A 25,546-nucleotide genomic window follows, 5' to 3' on the forward strand; every position below is an offset into this window, starting at 1 on the left:
GAATTATGATTAAGGAGACATATAAAACATTCTTTTTTAAAAAATTCAGAGTACTTAACAGGACAGTTACTACAAGAACAGAAGTAGATTTATTTATTTATAAATTTAATTCCATTAGCCAATTCCATTAACTTCAGAAGTGCAGTGAAAATTCTGTCCCTTTGAAAGGTAAATAAAAGTCGGAAAAACTAATAAGACTCTTAGAAATAATCTTCAGAAGTATAAAAATTTTACTCCCAATAAAACAACCTGAACAGTGAAAGCAGGAGTTGTTAAATAAACTGCTTTGGAATTAAATTTAATAAAATCAAAATACAACACCACTGAAACTCCACATCATGTACAACTACAAGAATTTGAATGAAGTATACTTCATGTATGTATAATATGTCAAAATAAATTCTACAGTCATATATATCTAAAAAGAACAAAGGAAAAAAAAAAGAATATTAAGCCTGGCATGGTGGCACACACCTGTAATCCCAGAAACTCAGGGGGCTGAGGCAGGAGGATTGTGAGTTCAAACCCAGCCTCAGCAACTTAGCAAGTCCCTAAGTAACTCAGCGAGACCTTGTCTCTAATAAAAAAATATTTTAAAAAGGGCTGGGATGTGGCTTGGTGGTTCAATTCCTGGTATAAAAAAGAAGAAGAAGAAGGAGGAGGAGGAGAAAATTAGAACACATTCTGCAGGGACAGCCTTCACAGCAGGACATGTTTTGTAGCAAGCATTCTGGATCTGGTTGCACCCCAGGCTATTTTAAGCTCATTATCTAATCTTGCCAAGTGAGTCCTCCCTAGATGGTCACTCGGCAAACACCTGCCCAGCTGAACTTACTAGGCAAGAATAGCCCTCCAGCCCTTACCGGATGAGATGCCTCACTGCAGCATCGAATTGCAGAAACATAACATCCCTGCGGAGGAGGAGGGCCTGGGCCACCTGGGTCGGGTCCTGGGGGCTCTTGAGGCTGTCAAGCATTTTCTGCAGCTCTTGAAGCTCAGACCCTAGATGATGGACGTTTGAGTCAGTATGAAATATAGGCTACCATTGCTAACCTAGGGAACCTTCACTCTACTCCTCAAAGTTAACCTGTCACCTAAACAGCCTTCCCTTTCTTTGTTGGTGGATGTACTAATTATATGTTTTGCAAGGTCAGCAAAGCATTGTGCTCCAGAACCTAAGGTCTCCTTTATCTTTCCTTCCTTCCTTCCTCCCTTAGAAAGATAAAAACTTGGTTTGCTTTTTAGCACAGTAAGAACGTGCTGTTGGAAAAAAGTTTAAAACTTACTAGCCTATAGTCTCAAAATAGAATGAAAAAGAGAAATTACAAGCAATGGGAAAGTACAGTCCTCAGTATATCCATCAGGAACTTGAAATTATTATAAATTATAAACTAGCTCTTATTTTCATTGCCATTTCATCCAAATCAGCTTTCTCAGTCACTAGCTCATGGACTAAAAAAAGACTCAAAACCGTTCCAAGCAAGAAAGAAAAATATGCATATATATACATATAAATGTATATACATATATACAGACACACATACATACCTTTCTAGGGGATTCTAGCCATTTTAGGAATAGGTGTGGAAGACCTCTACTTAGCTACTACAAGAGTAGGTTCCATATAAATACGTCCATATATATTTTAGATGGAAGTTTAGCTTAAGGGCCCTTTGGAGCATTCAGTGCCAAGTGAGGAACCTGGCCTGCATCCGGGGATTTCTGACATTGGCACAGGGAAAGAGCTGATCAGACAGAATGGGAGAACACAGCAAAAAATAATGAGCTCTTTGGGGGGTCCACACTTGCAGGGCTACCAGAATGTCAGTTGATATAAAATGCCATCAACTCCCTGTGAGGACAGTGATAGTTCTCTACCCTGACAGGACATCCCTGTAATGGGAAGAAGGACTGAGGAAATTGATCACTATCCCTCAATAGGCAGCTGAAAGCAGGAATAACAGGGAAGACCCACAGGGCCCTGCTGGAGTTGCCCTACCTTGGCAGCTCATCCAGACCCAAGCCGCCATGTTCCTAACCTGATGGGTACTGGGCCTCCTCCTGCTTTTACCCACTAGGAAAGTGGAAGACTGTGAGTGTGAGGAAGCTCTCTATGATGGCTCAATCTGGGGAGATCCAGGGCTGAGAACTGTCATTGATACTTGCAATGCATTCTCTTGGCTGTAGGAAAAGATGAGCACTATAGATTTCATATCCATTTGGTATTTTACACACAACAGAAAAATGATTTTAGGGTTTTTTTTTTTTTTTCAGCCACCAAATAATTGAATCCAAGCATCAGATTTTTCTTATGATTCCTCTAAATCTGATGGTCCTATTGGGCTGAATAGAAATGTCTACCAGAAGAAGAGTGGCATTAGAGAAAATTATGCAAGAACTTTTGTGGGAGTTGGTGGGAGGAGGGGAGGTCATTTGTTGACCCACTCCTGGTGGTCACTGTTGAGGTGAGCCTCATTTGCTCAGGGCCTAGTGTGTTTGGTTTATAAGAAATATATACTCTTGTCAGGCTAAATGGTGACCAGAGGGAAACAGTTATAATCCTCTAGAGTGACATTGAGGAAAGAAGAATATAAAATTACACATGCTTTAAAATGCTATAATATGTAAATGTAAAATATATTTGAGCAAGGGCTAGGTGGGAGTGAAGAGAAATAAAAATATTTTGCTTGTGAGATTGGATGGATGATAGGTGATTTTCCTCTTACCATTTCCACTATTGTGCTGTTTATACCCCTTTGCATGTGATCACTTCTCAGCAAAATAGTTATAAAAACTTGCTTTGTTTTTTTAGCTGATATGTGGAATTATCATTAAAATACAATTGCGGAGGTGGGAACTACCTTTCCTTTGTTATTTACTGATTTTAAAATATTCACTCTGAGCCAGGTGTGGTGGTGCACACCTGTAATCCCTGCAACTCAGGAGGTTGAGGCAGGAGGATCGCAAGTTTGAAGCCAGCCTGGGCAATCACAGTATCCCTGTCACTCCATGAAGACTCAGAGTCCAGTGTTCTTTGTTCCTGGTTTATCTTGAGAGTTCCTGAAATCCTAAATTCAGTGTGTCATATGTGGGCTCTAATTGGCCTCCTAATCCTTTACAAAGAAATCTCAGTGTCAACTCCCACATTCTGATTATATCCTGTTTCACACTGACTCCAAAAGGAGTTGCTGGCTTTCAGCGAAGGAGAGAATTTGGCAGGATCCACAGTGGTCCACAGCATCTAAAAGTTGCTTCTTTCAGAGGACCAAAAGATAAAATCCTGAGTATCCCTTTAAGAAATATTTTAAAGCATTCATGTCCACAAAAGTCATTTAATCTACCTCCAAATAGCTCTGAAAAGGAACAGATTCTCACTTCATCTTTTACCTTCATTCTTCCTGCCTCCTCTGGGAATCAGGCCAGGAACTAATTAGCTCAGCCTTTTTAAAAAGATGATTATCTTGGTATGGGATCTCTCTCTCTCTCTCTCTCTCTCTCTCTCTCTCTCTCTCTCTCTCTCTCATTCAATTCAATATGCACTTTATCTATTTTTAGCAAATCAGAGCATGCACAACTTTGAACGTTTTTCCTGGAGCACGAACACTTTTACTTTGAACATGCCAAGGTGCGCATCTCTAATTGCACATCTTGCAGAGCCTGAGCCCCACATATCTCCATGATTTCCAGGTTTACAGCATGTCAGCACAAGAGAACAATCTCCCTCATCCTGAAGTCCAAACACTGGATACTGGTGGCCCAGAAGGCTCACTTCTCTGGACTGGCCATGAGCAGTCCTGCCTGCAACCTTGGCTTGAGTCCTTTCCTTCTCTTGCTGGGACTGTCCCTCCTATTTTCTCCTCTGATCCATGTCAACTCCTCCACAGGTTGGGACAAAGGCCCCCAGATCATCTTCCTACAGGATCTGCTTGGGCACTCCTTGCTCCCAGCTGCTCGAGGACTTCCTGTGCTGGGACTTCACTTGGAAACAAGGTCCTGGCTCTCTCTGCTTCTATCTTATCTCCATGTAATTATGGCCTCCCCATCTGCAGGGCAGGAAGGACTTTTTTTTTTTTTTTTTGTGGCCCACTTCCTTTCTCCTACCCCTTATGGGAGGCCCAGCACACACAGCCTCTCAGAAAGTCCCTACGAGGGTAACAGAACCACAGTAGTAGGAAAAGATCTGGAATGCTTTGGAAACTTTCTAATCTTTTGATGCTTATCTTGAAGACTTGCTAGTTCTTTTGAGAGCTTATCAGTCTGCAACAATTCTGTGTCTTCTGCTGAGGTGACACCAACGCCACCCTTGTTCGCCACCCCTCTTCTTGCTGCCTCTCCTCAGATGGGTGTCCATCTTCTTCCCAGGTCACCACTCATGTCCTTCTCTGTGTCCCACGTGACAATGTTTACAAAGTCTGTTGTCTGTTAGCACAATGCAGATCCACCAGCCACCAGCTCCATGGTTGACCATATTTTTTTGTGTTGCACAAAGGGGAATAAAATCAGATTATATTACACTTGTTTTAAAACCACTAGGTTTAAATAGGCCTATTACCTCATTTCTTAGGCCTTTCTCTACCTATACTATGTAATAGTATTCTTCTGTTAATTGATTAATATTTCTCTGCTTCTGGTAAACACCACTTACAAGATGCTATTTTGTAATATCTTAACATCCTAGTAAGATACTACATTTTATAACCTGGTGCGGAGTTAGAGTTCACTGATTAGCAGGACATATGACCCTACAGCCTCAATCATTCTTATCACAGAACTATCAGGTGGTTGTTCACTATCTGGGGCTGTCAGCAAGCTTCTTAATGATGAGTGCTTGGCTCTGACCTTACACTGTGAGTTCACAAAGAACAGGAAGGAAAAGAGAATGAGACAAAACTCATCTTTACTACAACCTTATATATCCTTCTAGAATGTTATAGACTTCAATCCAGAGAATATCTCTATGAGACAGGCATTATCACCCCATTTTATAGATGGATAAACAGAGACCCAGGGAGTAAAGTAATCATTAGCAGAGGCAGGGTGCAAACCTGAGCCACCTCCTGACTTCGTATGCTCTATGGCTTAGCCCATAGATGTGGGCTTCATCAGGTGAATGTGAGTGTGGAGACAGTATATAAGGGGACTTTTCCTTTGCCCTTTCTTATCATTGCTGTTTGTGAGAAAAATGTTATAGTTCTATCTTTCCAAGTATTAAGAGCATTGCAGAATTCCAACTGAATATTGAAGGTGATTTTAACCATCATTTATCACTTACCAATGTCCTCTGTTCCTCCCCAGTCTCCCCTCAAAGGATCAGGGCTTACAGGAAATTCAACGCCTGCTGGACAATTGCCAAGTTGAACAAAACTGAAAAGGTAGGCCACAATGTCATGGAAGGAAGCCATCAACTGTAGTGTTAGTGTTAAGGCTCTAAAAGCTTCCTGTGGGGAAAATCAGCACAAGAAAAGAAGTTTCAGGAAGTTTCTAAGAGGCATATAAAATATTTGAGTATGATGGGAACAGTATCTTTAAACGAGATGCATGCAGTCAACCCCCAGAATCCACAGGGGATTGATTCTAGGGCCCCTGTGGGTACCATAATGTGCAGATGCTCAAGTTCCTTATAAAAATGGAGCAGTATTCACATATAACCCAAGTACATGCTCCCATAAATTCTAAATCATCTCTAGAGTACTTATAGTACCTAATACAATCTAAATGCTACGTAAGTAGTTATGCTGTGTCATCCAGGGAATCAGGACAAGAAAGAAAAACTATATGTTTTAGTACACATGAACAAGAATATTTTTTATTAGTTCTTGGTTGAATTTTTGAATCCACAGATGCAGAACCTGTGGTCCAGAAGGCCCACTGCATTTAAATAAACATTTTCACAGTGAACACAGGATAATATCTGAGAAAGAAAACAATAAATCTATTCATAAGCCAGGATTATATGTTTTGGGACAAGGGCCCTCCTGTGAGGGGTTAAAGAAATTTGTTTCTTTTTGTTTAATGTTACTGGTGGCCATGAATACATCAAAATGTATTTGAATGACCATCAATGAATTATAAGGCTCACAAACAAACTCATAACATTGTCCTGAGTGAATACCTGTAAGCAAAACATAGATCTTTTCTCTAAACAGGGTTTCACTTACAAAGAAAAATCAGAATATTTCTGACATGCCATTTCCATCATTGCACTTTTATTTGGCAAATGCTTACATGTTTTATGTGTTTCTATACTTACTTCTTTTTTATATGATTACCAATATTATTATCTTATCAGTAAGTGAGGTGTATAGAACAACCCCTCAAAAAACAGTAAGCAGCTGAGTTACTGTGTGAACCCAACCTTTCATTAGCTTCAGGGCATAAAGGTGGGGTTTTACTCAAGGATTTGGGAGGAAACTGAAGATTAATAAGGAATGTCAGAAACCTGAATTAATATTCATTAATGACCAGGGCTAAAGAGAAATCATGAAATAAAAAGGTTCAAGAAAAATTAAAATAAAGTAATCAGAAGTATTAGTCGTGAAAAGATTTCTATTAGATGTCTTTGAAAAAAACAAGAAATGTTCTCTCCAATTAATGTGCTTCACACGAGACATAAAAAAAAAAAAAAAAAATAGCCAGTTTCCATTCCGGTGCACGAAATAATACAAACCTTTTCTGGCAGAGTTTTGAACATAACCAGCACTTCGGAAGGATGGGGGATGTACCATAAATTGAGGAGGACTTTTCCATCCGCTGACAGCAAATATGGAGGCCGGGGCTGAGAACTCCTGTGGCATTAGAAGAAATCAGCAGAAGCAGAGCATTTCCCTCTAACCCAGAGGCACCCTGAACTGTTCAGACCATCACCCACAGACCACACATGACTGTCACCACAGGCCCAGCGTCCAAGCCAGAGGCAGCAGACTCCTTTTCCACTGGCTCCCAAGTGGCCAGAGTTATTTATAAACAACTCAACAGAAGAGGAGCAGTTGGGCTGATTTTAGCCTGAGCTGTGTGGGAGGAAGGCGTGGGTATGGAGGGCGGGAAAGGTGTGGTAAGAAAAGAAAGGAAGGGCAGGCATCAGACCGCAGGCACCATCCTGGGTGTAACACATTTTGTGTCACTTGATGCTTCTGACAACCTTACGATGGATCTATTTTTGTTCCTATTTCACAGCTGAGGAAATTGAGGCTTTGAGACGTTAGGGAGGTCCTGCCTACCCAGCTCCTAAGAGATGGAGTTAGGATTTAAGTGCACATCTGTCCATCATGTTTCTTGCCAGGTTCCCCAGCGTCTGGTCTTCTTTTCTTCTTTCTCTGCTCTCCTCTAACTACTGAGCACTTGTTAGGCAGCAGTTTTGCTGTCTCTATAGCATTGCAGGCCTACACACAAACACACCATCCATCTATGTCTGGCTTAGGGATTCACACAAGCCCAGCATTCTTGAATACCTCCCTGCTGGTCCCCAGAGCAACCACCTGACATGAACATTAGTGAATGCCTTGCTGTTCTTTGTAGTTTCACCATAAATGGACACACCAGTAAGAGATATTTTGCTAGGTTTTGCCTGTCTTACGACTTCCATGCAGATGAAAGCTCTTGAACTGTATACCACAGCCCCAGGATGGAGGTGGTCTCCTGACCTGGTTTTTGTGTCATCTCAGAAGTGAGGCAGCCCTGATAAGCCCACTTGAATGGCTCTGGTGCCATCAAGTCTAAACAAAAAATAAATAGGGCGGGGGATGTGGCTCATTGGTTAAGTAAGCACCCCTGGGTGCAATCCCTGGTACTAAAAAAAAAAAAAAAAAGAGGTAGTGGTGCTTTACAAAGTTTGTTGTTATTATGCTAATGTGGGGGTGTCTGGCATCTGTGGCCAGGGGTGGACGGGCCAAGGGACGCACATGGAGCTCTCAGAGAAATTGGTTAGGAACTAGGGACCTGAACGCATTGAGAGGATGGCCTAGAATTGAGGAGTATGCAGGAGGACCAGAGACCAGTGCCACCTCAGAGACAAGCAGCTGAGGCAGTGTGCAGTGAGGGTGGAGGCCCTCCCTCCCACACCACCCCCACCCAGGGCGTCTGGGGTCAGCAGTGGACGTGGCAGGGAATAACGATGAGCACTTGGTGCAGGGCCCTCAGCTCCAGAGATGCAAGGTGATGCAAGGCCACAGACTGAGTCCAGTCACACTTCTGCGTTGCGGCAGCCAGCCCAAGGCCCGCAGGCCCCTGGGCTGAGACTCAGACCTTTGGGCTTCTTAATTTCGATATTCAATGTTTCTTTTGGATTAAGCTGGATTTAATTTGTTCCAAGACTGGAATAATCTGAATGTCATTATTGAGAAAAGGAATTCTCCAAACTAAGACTGTTCTTTATTCCTGAGCTGAGAGTTAACTGATTAAAATCCTGAGACTTGAAAGGTAGACATAAGGCCAATGTTTTGTTTCAGGATGAGTTTTAATGATCTAACAACTCTCATCTTCAGAACATTTGAAACTGAAAATATTCAGCGCTTAGTTAAAATGAGCTACATTTTGCTTCAATAAGTGAGAAGGATCATCTGAATATCTCCAAGAGACCCAGAAGTAATTTTATTCCTCATAGGCAATTATCAGACAAGGCAACAAATGTCCCTACAATTTCCAAGGTGCTCCCTAGAAGGTGAGACCCTCCCATTGAGTCTGGCTATGGACAATGGATATGGAATGGAAATTAAGTACAAATGTGAAAGAGGCTTAAGTAATGGGATCATTAGGGTCTAAGGAATAAGGAAAAGCAAGAATCTACAAACGATGCCCTGACTCTGGCTTTGGGGATGGGGGTTAGAAATTGTGTGGTCCTTTAACACAGTGGACACAGGATTGGGGCAGAAGAGGCGAGGAGCTCAGTTCTTGCCTTTCTTGACTGAGCTGGTCTGAGGCACTACCAGCTAAGGCGAAGCCAGTTGAAGCTCTGGAGCTGTGGGGATTCAGAAGTCATTGGCAAATGGACCTTAGCTACTGTCAGCAGAGTGATTGAAATTGCTCAGGACTGTGGGGGAGAGTGAGCAGAGTGCAGATGGCAGAAGATTCAGGAGGTTGGTGCAGGCAAAGTAGCCTGACTCTCAGACCCACAGGGAGCCTTGCCCCTCCCTCTTGTGGATGGCCCAAGGACTACTTGGCCTGCTCAATATGGTCCTCTATTACCTTTAGTTACTCTCAGCTGTCCACTCCTGGGCCACATCCTAGACTTTATCATCACCTGGAGCCATTTCACTTCCAAAGCCTTAGCTTTCGTTTCCAGCGTTCTCCCTCATACAGTGCCATTAAATCTGCTTGTCCCCATAAAATATGCTCCTTGACATCACCCAGTCCTCTGGCCTCCCTTTCCTGTTGTCAGTTCTTTTCTGACTTCAATCCCTTCCCTTCCCAGACTGGATCTGACTGTCCATGAACTACATGAACTACTCTCTTGCCTGCACCTTTGATTCTCTATTTCTTTGTCCTCGTACCCCATCTACCTAGCAAAGCCCCAACTGTGGGTCCTTCCAACTCCTCAGCTTTCTGCCTCTACTTGCACACTGCTAAACACAACTGGAGGAAATCACACTACTAATTATTTAGATGCACCAACAAGAAAATGATTTCCAGCTTGAGCTATGTCACCCTGGGACAAACCTTTTTTTTTTTTTTTTCCTTTGATCAGTTGTCATGCCAATTTCCTTGTTCAGTAATTCCAAGTCTTCTTTCAGCCCCATAACCAGTTCCTGCCAGTAAGTGATGACATAGTTTGGTATTTCGCGATTGAACTAAAGGCCACTAGCTAGAACTCCCTTCACTCCCTTCTGACCCATTCCCTTCCCAACCCCCCATCCTCCCTTTGCATCAGGGTCAAAGTCAGAGAGGCACACCTGGGACATAAAATGAAAGACCACCTCAAGGATCTTACATTCCAGAGACAGCTGGATGTGCAAACATGACACGATGGTAGAGCCTGGCACAAGAGAAATAGACCAAGGAGCAGACAGCATCCAGAATAGATAGCCCCTGGGAGCCTGGGAGAAGAAACTGACAGCTGAAGCCTCCGAGCTGTGATTTATTATCTCTTCCACATCTCAGCACTGCCCTTTGCTTCCCATTTAAAGAAAATTGTGGTAAAATTCATATAATGCCATTTTACCATTTTCCATTCTTGAGTGTATAGTCCAATGGTACCAAGGACATTCACATCAATACTACATCCATCTCCAGAACTTGAAAAAAAAATCTTGCCAAACTGAAACTCTGTACCTATTAAACAATGATGGCACTGCTACCCTTTTATTTGCCCAAGCCAGAGTCTCTGGAGGAAATGCTAGACTCCTTCCTCCCTCATCAGTCTGGCTCCTGGCCTCACTGATTTCACCTCCTAAGCCTCCTGGTTAATCCAATTTCAGGAACTTCCTAAGTAGTGCCACTGATAATCATGTTGCTCCCCTTCTTACTGTGACCTGAAGGACAAACACCAGTGTTCTGGATCTTGTCCCATTTCCCATCGCCGTCCTTACACTGAGGTCCACAAACCATCTCACATTTCTGTGCCTTTATCCATGCAGCTCTTCCAGCGTATCATCCCTCAGGACCGGGGTTAAGCATCCCTCTTCCCTGAAGCTCTCCTAGTTCCCATCCTGTTTCCCCAATCCTTCTGATAATCCTGTTTCCTGGTGGTGCTTTCATTAAACATTTACTTTATTCTGTTCTTCATCGCAGTGCACTGTTGCTGTCTGTCTCTTTCCCCTTGTTGGACAAGGATCTTGTCCATTACATTGTTCTACAGCACTTGGCACCAACATCACCATGTGTTGTGCCTCCAGGCAACCAGCAGTGGCCAAGAGCCAGCCTGTACCTTTCCTGCCAGGCTCTGCACCCTTGTGTGGAGCTACACCTGCCCCCAGAGGAAGGGTTGTCTTCCTCTAATTTGCACAAAGTAGCTGTATGTGATGACAGCGGCTCTGCTTGTCACATGGCAAGGGTTCAATTAATCGTAGTGTTCTCTCTGGGGGCTCCCTTTGCTCTTTTAGCAGCCAATGCTGATGCCCCTGGGAATGCGGCTGAGAGTCATCCTAGTCCTCTGATTCTAGCCTCCTCTGGAGTCTTGAAGGGAAAGGAAGCCTCCAGGGACTTCTGAGAACAGAGATCCCTCTGGCTCCTCCTCTACAGGGGCTCTGGTTTAGGGCAGAGTCTCTGCTAAACTATTTACAGTATATTATAATCTTCCAGGAATTAAGTTGCATCTTAGCATTTTAAATCTATAGAACTTCTGGAGCTCTTCAAGGGATGGCAAACACACACAGGAAGGCTACCTTTCTCCCTTTCCTTGACATGGCAGACATTGCCAATCAATCGCCACTCTCTCACAAACATGAAATGTCTCAGAATCCTCAGCAGGGCCACTAAATGGTTGGAACTGACATTTCAAATAAAACTTACTTTTCTTCAATGTAGCCCAGTCTGTTATTCTGTGAATGAGATGAGAGCCTCTTTCCTCCATGACCCTTGCTCTCAACTCTGTGCCTTATTTCTAGTTAACTTCGCTGTAATGATCCCATTTAACACTTTACAAGCTGTCTTAAAACTGGCCCCTTTTGGGAAGTCTTTCCTCAGCAGTCCTATTTCTTGAAATCATCCTTTACATACCATAGCACTAAGATTCCTAATGTGTTTAACTTCAGAGAGCTGCTTCAATGTCCTCACTTGAAAGAAACCAAAGTCCCAAGTTTTGAGATAAGTGATTTGCCTAAGACCTCAGTTCAACACATGACTGAGCCAGGGGAAAATCCAAATATTCTAATTCCAGGCTGTGGTTTTCTCTACGAGGACACCTTCTTGTGACTCACAGCTGTGATTTGGATATGGTTAAGGGTTCATGTGTTGGAGGCCTGGTCCTTAGGGCGGTACTACTGGGAGGTGATGTTTAGTGGGAAGTCCTTAGGTCTGCTGGAGGTTCACCTCTAAAGGGATTATAGGTCTCTCTCTGTCTTCATTTCCTATTGTGGAGAACTAGGGATTAACCCTGGGGTGCTCTACCATTGAACTACACTCCCAGTTCTTTTTATTTTTCTTTTATCTTGAGATAGGGTCTTGCTAAATTGTTGAGGCTAGCCTCCACCTTGTGATCCTTCTGCCTCAGCCTCCCAAGCTGCTGGGATTACAGGCATGCACCACCATGCACTGCTGCTTTTGTGCTTTTTGATGTAAGGTCTTCCTCATACACGTACTCCTGCTATGATGTGGTGCTGTGAGAGGGCCCTCACCAAAACTGTGCTGTTGGTGTCGTGCCCTCCAAAACTTGAGCTAAATAAATTTCTTTAAAAAATAAACTTAGACTGCCTCAGGTATTTTGTTATAATTACACAATACATTTATTTGTTTGTTTATTTATTTATTTATTTATTTTTAAATCAGTAGGTACCCAGAGCATGGAACCAGACTTTGAAGTTAGAAAGAATCCAATAGTACTTTTACCAAAGTTTCATATAAGAAAGAAGTTCCTTTCTCTATACTCCTATAAATATTCCTATAAATGAGTATATTAAAAGAGACATATTAATATCCAGAGAGTTTAGGAAAAGGAGGGGATTCAGTGGAGAAATAGTCTACCAGTCACAGCTCATCCACTGGTCACCCATTTTGCTCACACCTTCCTGGCCCAAGGTTCTACCCTGATGTTATCACACATCAACCAACCAGATAATTCAGGGACCAAGGTTCTCCAGAGTAAATGACTGTTTCCCTTAATCTTTAGAAAACATAGTCTCCTACAAGAAACAATAAAGAAATAGAGCAAGATCTAAAAGTTAGATTTTTCCTCCTCTTTGCATCCTGACCTTCTTATTTGGTTGCTGCAAATTAAACACATCAAAAACAAAAATAGGCTTCCTAACCCATTTCATCATAATCACATATGCAGCGGATTAGATTTCTGGAAAAAACTTTAAAAGTTTGATCTCAAATGTAGATTAGCTTTATAAATGGTCAATGAGGTAAGAGGGCGACAAAATAATGGAATTAAGAACACTTAAAGGATTTATCTATGACACTTTGCATGACAAAAATGCTTTTCAACCTTACTGAGCAGCAGATATTCAGGCAAACCCTTTAGAAAAATAGCATCTTTGCCCCACTGTTCTCTCCAATGCATTCTTCCATTAGGTAAATCCTGTAATCTATGCAAATGAAAGCATTGGCTGAGCTCATAGAACAAAACACTGCTATCTACAAACTAATCCGCCTTATAAGTATGGAGATGGACCTGGCCACTGTTTGGCTGGTCAGCTGTCAGTCAGTCAAGAGCTTGAGGATTTCAACCTCTTTCATTCTAGTCTAGCCGTTACCATTCCGTTTTCTTGGGGAACTCCAACATTCCTGTCCATTCCTCTTTGAATTCCTCCAGAGGCCCTGAGTAGTTAAACATTCCCTCATAGGTCTTTGTACACACCTCTAATGTGTTATCTCTGGAGTTACTTGTTTGTTTACACAGCTTTTCCCAACTAGATGGAATTTATTGCCAGAACCAATGACTTATCCTGTAAATGCCAGTGCCTGGCATTTAAGTAAACACGGAATAAATGATAGTTGAATAGCACATGCATGCATGAATGAATGAATGAATGAGTGCGTGAGTGAGTGATCTGATACAAACAATCTCTTAAATCCCTTCTATCTGTCCAGTCCATGATCATATTTTAGTATTCCTGTTTCTCAAACTCCAGAAGCAGAAACAGAAGCAGAGGTTAAGCTCACCCTATAAGGGTGTGTTTGCTTCTCCTTGGAGACTGTATACTATATAACACACACACACACCCTTTTTTTTTTTTAAGGAAATGAGGTTACTAACTGCTCAGGTATGCTAACTCCTCCATCCAGGAAGGGGGTGGGGGTGAACTCTTAAGCAGGCTGAGTTAAAGTCTTTCAGAAAACCGGATAAAGCCTTTTAAGAATATATGAAGCAGCTGTGCTCTGTCACTATACCTATATCTACATCTGTATCTGTATGTCTGTCCCACCAGAGGAAAACAGGACACTTAATTTGTCCAAGGCACTGGCATATCATTGTTTTTTCTGAGTATTTCTTCTAGATTATTATTATATAATTATATTATTATTATAGAATATGTGAATCTAAGACAGCTCAAAATCAAACTTACTTTTTTGTTGACTTATTTTACATGCTAGCTATGTAAATGGTTGTGACTAACGAAAATGAGCTCCCCAGGAGAAAGCAAAACTATACTGATGAAAAAAGCAGTCAAACAGCTCATAAACAATGAACTTCTTTTGGATTCAAATACAAAAATGCTTTTTTTCTCAGCGTGCTAAACTTTTTCTTTTGTGCTTCTAGACCAGACTATCAAAGTCAAGTACAGTAAAAGGAGCAAAAGTGTCAGTAAGATTTTCATTACTTAGCAAACACCTAAGATAAACAACTTATAAATAGAAAAGGTTTATTTGGGCTTAACAGTTCTAGAAGTTTCGGTCCATGAACAGTTGGCCCCATTATTTGGGTGAGGCAGTGAGTCTTGTTGGAAGCACCTGGAGGAGCAAAACTATTCACCTCATGACCAGGAAGCAAAAGAAAAAGAGGAAGAGATCAAGATTTCATATCCCTTTCAAGGGCAAATCCCTGTTATAGTTTGGATTTGCAAGGGCTCATATGTTGAAGGCTTGTCCCCAGTGTAGCAAGGTTCAGAGGTGAAGCTCTTGGAAAGTGATTGATCTTGAGGGCTTTAACCTCACTATTGGATTAATCTGTTAATGAACTGATAATTTGATGGCATTACTGGGAGATTGTGAAACTGTAGGAGACAGAGCTGAGTTGGAGAAAACAGGTTACTGGGGATGTGCCCTGGAAGAGAATATCTTATCCCCAGCCCCTTCCTCCCTCCCTCTTTCTATCTCTGCTTCGTAGCTGCCATGAGACGAGAGCCTTCCTCTGCTGTGCCCTCTGCCATGATGTTTATACCTTGGAGCCGGCTGATCATAAACTGAAACCTCAGAAACTGTGAGTCAAAATGAGTCTTTCCTTCTAAGTTGTTTTTCTCAGTTATTTTGGCTCATACCCCCATGGCCTAGGACCCACGCGACACTGGAGAGCAAGCCTTTATTACTTGGACCTTTGGAACACACTTAAGATCCAAACAATAGCAGCAAAATATTTTCATACTAAACACACCTCTTCCTGGAGAAAGGTGGTGCCTTGGAAGTAGAAAGACAAACTCTACTTTGTCTCTGATTTTACATACCTGAGGTCAGCTTTGAGGCCTTCCTTGGAATCACTTGATCCCTTCTTTTCTTGTGGTTGCCCCACCATGAAAAAGGTATCCCTGATAGTAGGAAAATCCTCCAGGAGGGCTCTCAGGCTATTACAGTGTGCCATGATCTGACTCCGAAGAGCATAGTGAGACATGTGGCGGTTAAACCTGAAAGTCAGAAGAGATGATGTCCCAAAGGAAAATCCAAGTTGTTTCCCTTCTCATCAAAGTTTCAGCATCTACTTCCCTGGAGGAATAGAGCATCTGTGTCAAAAAGAAATTTCCATGTGGTGTTGCTTGAAAGCAGAGGTATGAACTTCTTCAAAGTACTTTAAAGTGTTCTCTTGGTGCTTTGCATATGAGAGGTCAGTTTAACTTGATTTTATCCAATAGCCATGTGATTTATTTAAACAAAACCAACCTCACTTTTTGTCTGAATTTCTGCATAATACCACTTACTGATTCTTGCATTCAGAACAAATCAGCGTGTGTTATCACATATACAATACTTACTTTTGACAATATTCAATTATAACATCCCTCTTGAGTTTTCCAATTTCATCCTGTGGTAAAAGAAAATGATAGTTCTTCTATTAGATGGTTGGCTATAAGCACTACCCAACCTGGTACATGTGTACAAACAAACTTCAACTTTAAGCAGGAAAAGGCCACACAACTGAGACATTCTTTCTGGAGGTAAGCTTATTGGGATACCCTCTTCTCTGTGTCTCTTCTATCGCATATTTCTAAGTATGTCAAGAATGCAAGGTCCTGATCATTCTACCTGGATCATTTCTCAGGGTTGTGTTTGCAGAGAGCCGCCTTAAGGGATAAGTTAATGTCTCCTTCTAGGAAAATGAGCAGGCTTGCTATAAAAGAGGTGGGTTCCCCAAGCTTAGTGTTTTCAACTATGACACAAACCTAGTGGGCACGTGTAGGCTCCTCCTAGTTGTCCCTGTGGGATTTGGGAGGTAAAGACAACTGACACAAATATAGAACTCATGTTACCTGCTCTGCTGTAAGCAATAAAGTTCTTTGCCTCTGACCTGCAAGTCTTGTGTCTTCTGCTAGCAGGCTAACTTATGAACATGCAAGTAGGCTAAAATCCCAGATCCTAGCAAAACTAACTGATCATTATATTGCATAAATTATTTTTGATCTGTGGGTGTTGGATAATGCTGAAGGATAGTTAATGTTATATTTTCACTCTATCACTATTTTTTGAGAATTGCTTATTAGAAGGGGCCCTTTGCCTCCATGATTATTCATCAGTAGTTAAAATGTCTGGCCTTCATCATACCCATTTGCAGAAGTAGGTTAGGCAAATTTAATTTTTTTTTTTTTTTTTTAGTCACAAGTAAGGACAAAGCCTAGAGATAAACCTCTCATTTCCCACCATAACTATTCATAAGCATAATCATTTCCTCATCAAAATGAATGAATAATAAAATGCTATTCACAAAATTAAGCAATGGTTTTAACTAATTAAAGGTTTGAATTTTATAATATTTTTCAACTGATTAGAGTAGTATGAAAACTCTTAAACAGTAACATGTTGGAAGTATCTCAAAAACCAAGATAATAAGTATCAGAGCCCTTACCCACCTTACCTAAGCCACCCAAACCCAAAACCTACCTCAGGAGTAGATAAATGTTTCAAAGCACGTGCTGAAATGAGCCCGTTTAGAAAATGACAAAACAAAATGTGGCCTTGAAAAACTGTAAGCATTTTTAAAAACCTGACTATAACCTGCTTGAATTTATTTGATTTCTATTGGATTTCCTTTATCGGTTCCTTGTATTTTCAATAGTCCCATCCAAATAGGTTGAAAGCCACAGACCCCAAGTTCAGAAATTTTATTTGCTCAAATGCAAAAGGACCAGAACTGTGGGGAGCTCTTATCTCTGCGCACTCACAGGGCTGTTCATTCTGCCGGCCATGGTCTGTTTCCTGAGGTGAAAGGCGGTCAGCATCATGTCCCGCAGCCCCACCTTTTCTAGTTGAATAGACACAAAAGCCTCTGGAGCCCTGAGAAGTGAACAGAGGCATCTGAGCCAAGGTGGGAGGTAAGAGGACACGTGACACAAGGACAACTCATGTTCTGGGTGTCACAGCAGGAGGGCTCCATGGTTCTCTCTTGCTCCAAGTGTTTCTGATTGTTCACCAAAGATGTTGATGTGCTCCAGGCTTCTTGGAGACATATAATGCCTAAACCATATGACAGCCGTCCCTTCTTGATCCCAAACATCAAGCCTGGCCCAATGTGCCCTTTACCTGAACTGAAGTGGTCTCCAAGGGTCCCCTTGACTAAACACACTGATCTTAATCTTCTATCCACACATTGGGAATGTGGACTGAAGGCACTTGAACTCTGGCCAAGTCAGTGGCATCTTGAGTAGTAGAGTTGCTTTGCCTGTTTTTTTTTTTTTTCCATTCTAAATTTGCCAGTGTCTAAATTTGTGAGTGTCCTTGGTATGGCTCCAATAAAATACTCAGAGTAATCACAATTATTACAGAATGTAAGCATCATTCTTTCTTTGTCATGGTGAAAAGAATTCAAAACATAGCAGGCCATCCTGATTTATAGACATATCTCTGGAGACCATGCCTCTGTGACCAGTTACCATCTTATTATATAAACAATAGCAAAATCTTTGTTAGAATACAGAGGGAAGTTCTGGGCTTCTCAATTTAAGAGAGTTACGGAAAATTTAGAGTGTCCTATTAATAATGTCTTGCTTGCAAAAAGAGTATAAACAGGGATAGGGTTGTAGCTCAATGGCTGAGCACTTCTCTCACATGCATGAGGCACTGGGTTCGATAATCAGCACCACATAAATAAATAAATATATGAACAAAGATATTTTTTAAAAAAGAGTATGAACAATTACAGAGAAAGAGGAGAGAGTGAAGGAAGGGAAGAGAAAGAGAAAAGAGGAGAGAGACAGAGAGTTAGAGGGACAGAGAGTAAAGAAGAGGCTTAAATTAAGACCAGGTGACTTTCTTTCATAGACTAGGGTATACTGGAAGGAGCTGAGCCTTCCCAGTGTTCACACAGGTCTTCATATGAGGTTCTTAAAGAAATAAAACACATACTAGTTACTCTGGGAGTTTAGGCTTCTTCAATCCCATAACACAATATTATCAATTGAATTAAAAGAGGATAATTTTATTATCTTAAACAATCCTCCCATAAGGTACAATACCTTTTGGTCCTCTGAAATCTTTCTGAAGAGTGCGTAAGGTTATTTGGGACTTTTGGAGTTGGGGATAACAGTAAGCTTTCGGAGTCATTCACAATTCTGGAATTTCTTCTTCTGGTTGGACTCATTCTGCCATGATTTTTCAGTTCTGCACTTACTTCCTAAAACATTTTAAATCACAGTGAATTAAATTGGTTAGATGTGTAAGTGCTCCCTATAAAATTACATCACAGCCACAACTGACCCCAAGCACAAGTAATGCCTGAGTAAGTGGGAGAAGGAGAAGGGGGAGAGGAAGAAGAGGAAAAGAGATACCACTTTGCACAACAAAGGGCTGAGGCACTAAGGAGGACTATTTTCAGAATAGACTACTGTTGTCTAAAGTGCTATAAGAAAATTCTCCATTCTACAAAGTGGTTAGGAGTAGTGTGCTATGTGGAATAACCTTTCAAGAAATAATGCTGATGGATTTCACAGCTATAAGATCTGGAAGATTCCCTCAGGGCACCTAAGCAAATGGAGGTGGGATTTAAATGCTGCCTTGCCAATCCTCAATAAATGTTGGCAAGGATATGGTAGAAAATGTACACTCATACATTGCCAGTGGGGCTGAAAATTAGTGCAACCACTGTGGAAAGCAGTATGGAGAATTCTCAGAAAACCTGGAATAGAACCACCATTTGACCCAGTCATCCCACTCCTCAGTTTATACCCAAAGGACTTAAAATCAGAATATTACAGTGATGAAGCCACATAGTAGCTCAACTCACAATAGCTAAACTATGGAACCAACCTAGATGCCTTTCAACAGATGAATGGATAAAGAAACTGTATATACACAATGGACTATTACTCAGCCTTAAAGAAAAACGAAATTACGGCATTTGCTGGTAAATGGATGGAACTGGAGAATACTATGCTAAGCGAAATAAGCCAATCCCAAAAAACCAAAAGCTGAATGTTTTCTCTGATATGCGGATGATAATTCACAATGAGGATGGGGGAGAATATTGGTGTTTTGGACTAGACAGAGGGGAGTGAAGGGAGGAAGGGGGCATAGGGATAGGAATGATAGTAGAATGAATCAGACATTATTACCCTATGTATGCACATAAGATTACATGACCTGTGTAACTCTACATCATGTACAACCAGATGAATGAGAAGTTATACTCCATTTATGTATGATGTATCAAAATGCATTCTACTGTCATGTATAACTAATTAGAACAAATAAAAAATATTAAAAATTAAATAAATGCTACCATGCACCCGTAGCTATGAAGGAGGGAAAGAAGAGGTGAGGGAGGGAAGTGGAAGGAGGGAGGGGTGAGGAAGGAGGGAAGGAGGGGTAGGAAAGAAAAAAAGGAAAATGAGTATCTTCCAGCTCCATTTGTTATGGAGCTGTGAGGCACAATGAACGGTATAGTTTTCTAAACTACTGGCGAAAGAAAAAAGCTAAATCTTCAAAGGAAAGTCCATTCTTCTTCTATGGAAGAATCAAGGAGATTCCCTATATCAGAATTACTAAAGGAGACGGAAGAAGAGTGAGGCAAAAAGAAAAAAAAAAATCCTAGGTAGAACATCTTAAGAGTTTCCAACCTTATTTTTTTCCCCAAAATCCTTGGAGTCTTCCAGTCTGCGGGAAATAGGAGTCTCTACCAGCTCAGGAAACTGGGGAGGTCCTACAAGGTTGTGAGTGGGAAGAGAGGGAAGAGTCCTTGCTCTGCAGGAGATTCTGATGCTGGCACTTCGCAGGTGACCCTGTCTCTCTTCCTTCCCCTCTCAGAATCTGCTTCCTCACCTGGAACCAAACCCATCCCATGGGGCTGGAGAGGATTCCATGAGCCCACGTAGTTCCATCACTTAGCTTCCTGCCAGCCTGCACCACAGGAGCTCCTGATCTCCTCACGGCACTCTCCCTTCAGTTCCATCTTCAATTCCTTCCTCTTTTTCCAACTCCTTCCTACAAATGTGTCCACCTCTCTCATTGTTCCTTATTTCTCCTACTCCCTCAACTTTCCTCCTCAATTCTGACCAAACTTCTTAAAGAACTGCTATGGGCTGTTTGTGTCCTTCTAAAATTCACGTGTTCAAGTTTTAACCCCCAATAGGATGGTGTTTGGAGATAGGTGGAAAATTTAAATGAGGTCATGGAAGTAGGGCCCTAATCCAATAGGGCTAGTGCCCAATGACAAAGGGCAAGAGACCTCAGCACTCTCCCTTCCTTTCTTCCCCCTGAGGCCAGGGGACAAAAAGATAGTCAGTGTAGGGAAGGAATGTTTGGGTCAGAAAATTACCTCCAGAGCACTTCCCCCTCCTCCTACTGTTGCCAAGGTGACCTGCCTCCAGAGAATTGCGCCTCCTTGCAGGGAGTTGTAGAAGTTGTTAATTAATGCCCCCTGGGCTGCTCCCTTCCTGCCTGGATCAATCTACCTTTGGCCCACCTTCTGGTCACTTGTCACTTATGCAGGATGGTGGGAGAGAGGCCATGAAAAGAGGAATTCTAAAATGTATAAAAGGGGCAGGACACTCCCACTTCCTCAGACAACCAGCTCTGGGGTCCCTTCTCCACAGAGAAGTCTATCTTTGTCCCATCCTTTAATAAAACTTGCGTTGTACACTTGCCTCTGCATTTCTTAGGTGTTCAGTCTTCACATCTGGGGAAACAGGACTTGGCCCTGATGGATTCTCCTCACCCGCATCACTACCACCCTCTTCACTCCTTGATAAGAGAACACAGCAGAAGGCCACCATCTGCAAGCCACAAAGTCAGCTACACACCAGAAACCAACCATGATGGCACTTTGATCTTGAACTTCTCACCCTGGAACTGTGACAAGGTAGATTTCAGTGGTTGAAGTCACCTAGTCTGTAGTGTTCTATTGTGGCAGTATGAGCAGACTGATGCAAGAGCCATAAATACACACTCCTTGGACACTTCTGTCAGCCTCTTGCTCCTTAACTCTGGCCCTCTCTGGAGCTTTTACTTCAAACCAATTAGTAGACTTGCTCTGGAGTTAGTAGAGCAAGTGACCTTTTGTGAAGGTTAATGACCTCATTTTAATCCCTAACCATCTAGGTTTTACCTCTCCATTCAAACTTACAGAATTATTTCTTTCTAAAATAATAACTTTATTGAGAAATAATTTACACTTAATAAACATCACATGTTTAAAGTGTAAAATCAGATAAGTTTGGACAAATTTATTCAACTGTAAAACCATTATCACAATCAAACTAATCACCACAGCCATCCTTCCCACCTGCTCCCTTCCCTGGTCTGCTTTCTTTTCTTTCTTTTTTTTTTTAAATTTGGTACTAGGAATTAAACCCAGGGATACCTTACCACAGAGCTACATCTCCAATGCTATCTATCTATCTATTTTTTAAATAGTTTCTCAGTTGTTGAGGCTGGCCTTGAACTTGTGATCTTTTTGCCTCAACTTCCCAAGTTACTGGGATTCTGACACATACCTCTGCACACAGTAGCTGCTCTGCCTTCTGAAACTTTAGGTTCAAATGAATTTCCTACAATTTTGCATAAATAGAGTCATACAGTAATGCTCTTTTTGGTTGGACTTCATCCATATTTTTGTACATATCAATGATTTCTTTTTATTGTCTACTAGTAGTACATTGTAGGATGTATCACAATTTATTTATCCATTCCACCATTCATGGACATTTGAGTTCTTGGCTATAATGAATGTAGCGTCTATAAACATTTTTTTTTTTTTTTGTACAGACACATACACTCATTTCTATTGGTTACATACCTAGGGATGGAATGGCTGGATCACATTGTACGTTTATGTTTAACTTTTTAAGAAATTGCCAAACCATTTTTCAAGGGAGTTGTACCATTTTGTTTTCCTACTAACGGTGTACTAGAGTTCCAGATCCTCAACATCCTTGCCAACGCTTGAGATGGTCAGTCGGAAACCTTAACCATTCAAATGGATGTGAAATGTTTCTCAGTGGGTTTTAATTTGCATTTCTCTAATGACTAATCATGTTGAACATCTTTTCATATTTGTCACCTACATCTTTGGTGACTCATTCTTTCTTGAAATATTTCCTTTGATTTTGTGTTCTCTCTCTCTTTTCTCCTCCTTCCCTTCCTTTTGTCCCCTTTTATTGTATCCAGAATTTATTCCTGCTGGTTTTGTCACCACTCCCCTTCTTGTCCTGTGATTATAAGAGAAGCTACACACATATTACCTGCGTATGTTATGTGTGTGTATGTGTATGTGTGTATACACCCCCACATACACATTCACAGTATACTTTTATGAAGGAGTCACAAAATTCACTTTAACAGAATTAAAATAGACATGAACACTTCCTGAAAGAAGTAATAACTGGGTTGAGTTGAATACTGGAGGATGAGTAGAATCCTATAAATAAAAGCAAAGGGGCGGGGTAGGGAAGATAGACTGTTGAAAGGAAAGGAAAAATATTATGGGGAAATCTGAACAGAACCATGGAGATGTGAAACAGCATAAAATATTTAGGGCCCTTAGAGTGCAGGGGAAGTGGCAGGATTGGAAGCTGGGGCCGGGTAGTGAAGACCATGCATACATAGCTAGGGAGGCTGAGCTTTACTATTTGGACTACAAAGAGTCACTGAAGGCGTGGATAATTTGGTCACTGTGTGAAGGGGAAATCTGACTGGAGGCAGATATGGTGGTACAAGGCAAGGGCCCAGGAGGTGGAGGCTAGTTCAAAGGCCATTATAACCATAAAAAATGAGATAATGAAGGCTGGGGATATAGCTCAATTTGAGTGCTTGCCTCACATGCACAAGGAACTGAGTTCAATCCCCAGCACCACACACTCACAAAAATAATGAGAGTTTAACCTAAACTGGAGGGAAGCAGGTATAATGCAGATGGAGAAAAGGGGCATATTCAATCAATATTTACAATATGATATTGGTAAGAGTTAGTGATCGAGTGTATGATCCAAGGTCACTTAACCAAGAATGGAAATACTAAAGAACCATATGGGAGAGAAATGAGTTCCCTTTGTACATGTTGAATTGAGATGCCTATGGGATACCCCAAAAAGGTTGTCTAGCGGGCACTTGGACACCCAAGTTTGGGGCTTAGTAGAGAGATTCTATGAAGTGATGTATTTTTGAAAGTTGATCATGTATTGGTTTAGGATATACAGGTTTTAAATCTCAAGAGGTGATGAGAATAGCCATGGAGGACAGGTAAAGGAAGAGCCAAGGTGTTCTGAGGCACAATAGAGGGAAACACCAACATCTAAGAGCTGGGAGAGAAGAGAGGTCCCACTCCAAGAGATTGAGAAGGAACAATCAAAGAGACAGAAGAGAGCCAGGAGACAGTGGAGTCAGGCAAGCCGAGGAAGGAGAGCCTCAAGGATAAGGTGGTAGTCAACAGCATTAAATGGAGGGAAGAAGTCAGGTCAAGTTGCTAAACGGCATCTTCTGGGTTAATTAATAAGAAAGTCAAGGCTGAATCTAGTGAGAGGGGTGATGGAGGAGGGAGTGCAGCTATAGTAAATGGGGTGTTAGTACAGGAAGACAAGGAGTTAAAAACTATCTTTTCAGTAAACATAAATGTGAAGAAGAGATCCTAATCAGGGTACTGGCGAGAGAGGCACATAGAAGGACAAGGACAACAAGCTTTATGGGAGAGGATGAAAACAGTTCAGCCTGTCCACAATTGGAGAGTTGAAAGTGAAGTCGAGAAAGCAGGTAGCTGATTGTAAGGAGCATCTTCCATAGACATTCTGGGACATGCTGGGACTCACTAAGTTGGTGGCCATAGGAACAGCAGCCATTGAACTGCTTAGTCCTGTCTGCTTGTAATTGATGAAGAGCTGTGAGGGGCACTGGCCATAGACATGCTTAGCAATGACTGGTTACAACTGATAGGGAGCACAGCTCCGTGGACATGCACAAAGAACATGTCCAACTGCAATTACATCACCTCACTGAACATAACCAATGGACATTGACTTTCACTATAACCAATCACCAACATACACCACCAACTTGGAACTGTATTTAAATTGCTGGTCCTGCCACATCGAAGAGTTTTGCTCCAAGGACATCAGTGAGGCTGGCTGTCTTGCTGTCCATCTCTGGACTGGCTCCACCCTTCCCTGATGTCCAGCCATTGACTGGAAAGAACCACCAGACAAGGACAACATCTGCTCCTTGGCTAAAAGAAGTTGCATGGCATCGGAGGTATTTTGGGACTCTTAGTTGCCCTGGGATTGTGTGATTTGCTTATAGTGTTTAATTAGTGTGCTTTGAATGCTAGTTGGGGTGCTCCTGCACACCCAACACTTTTTGCATTAATTGTTTATATTTAATGATTGATGTGATTAAATATATGCTTGCATTTAAAGACAATCCACCTCTGAATAATTATTAATAGCACCGCTCGCCATACTGATGAAGCAAAGTCTCAGAAGAGTTGGGAGCAAATGAATCAAGAATATACCCTACAGGTAGGGCCCGGCACATGGTGCATGCCTGTAATCCCAGGGATTCAGGAGCCTGAGGCAGGAGGATCACAAGTTTGAGGCCAGCCTCAGCAACTTAGCAAGGCCATAAGCAACTTAGTGAGACCCTGTCTCAAAATAAAAAATTAAAAGGGCTGGGGATGTTGCTCAGTGGTAAAGTCTCCTGGGTTCAATTCCCGGTACGGGAAAAAAAGAAAGAAAGGAAAAAAAAAAAAAAAAAAAGAATCTAGGTGATAAGGATCCAACTGGCAAAAGAAATACTTGAAACTCAGAAGGTGGAGGGAAGCAGGTATAATGTACTCAAACTTGGGAATGTGGTTGTGGGAACCCCAGTTTGTAGCCAGTCAGCCAGAAGTTCTGGTGGTCCAGACTTGTGACTGGATCTGAAATGGGAGCAGTCTTGGGACTGAGCCCTCACCTGTGGTATCTGATGCTACATTCGGGTAGATGGTGTCAGAACTGAATTGAATTAGAAGATGCCCAGCTGGCGTCCTCTGCAGAATTCATTGCTTGCTTGCTGGTGGGGAGAAGTCCCCACACCTTTTGGGGTCACAGGGTGATTTTTCTTGTGAGTA

General features: G+C 41.8%; 1 protein-coding gene across 1 annotated transcript in view; it reads right to left on the reverse strand.

Annotated features, from left to right (window-relative positions):
• The window catches only part of LOC114086904 (uncharacterized), a 102,666-nt gene that overhangs the window by 10,628 nt on the left and 66,492 nt on the right, over positions 1-25,546 (reverse strand). Inside the window, exons 23-29 of the mRNA XM_071613798.1 lie at positions 18,471-18,628; positions 17,181-17,292; positions 15,777-15,826; positions 15,255-15,431; positions 6,668-6,785; positions 5,273-5,438; positions 864-1,002 (exon numbers count right to left, since the gene is read on the reverse strand). Of these exons, the coding sequence (XP_071469899.1) occupies positions 864-1,002; positions 5,273-5,438; positions 6,668-6,785; positions 15,255-15,431; positions 15,777-15,826; positions 17,181-17,292; positions 18,471-18,628 (920 nt within the window). The remainder of the gene's footprint in view (positions 1-863; positions 1,003-5,272; positions 5,439-6,667; positions 6,786-15,254; positions 15,432-15,776; positions 15,827-17,180; positions 17,293-18,470; positions 18,629-25,546) is intronic.

The sequence above is a fragment of the Marmota flaviventris genome, chromosome 6 (genome assembly GCF_047511675.1).
Source record: "Marmota flaviventris isolate mMarFla1 chromosome 6, mMarFla1.hap1, whole genome shotgun sequence".
In the NCBI taxonomy this organism is placed as follows: Eukaryota; Metazoa; Chordata; class Mammalia; order Rodentia; family Sciuridae; genus Marmota; species Marmota flaviventris.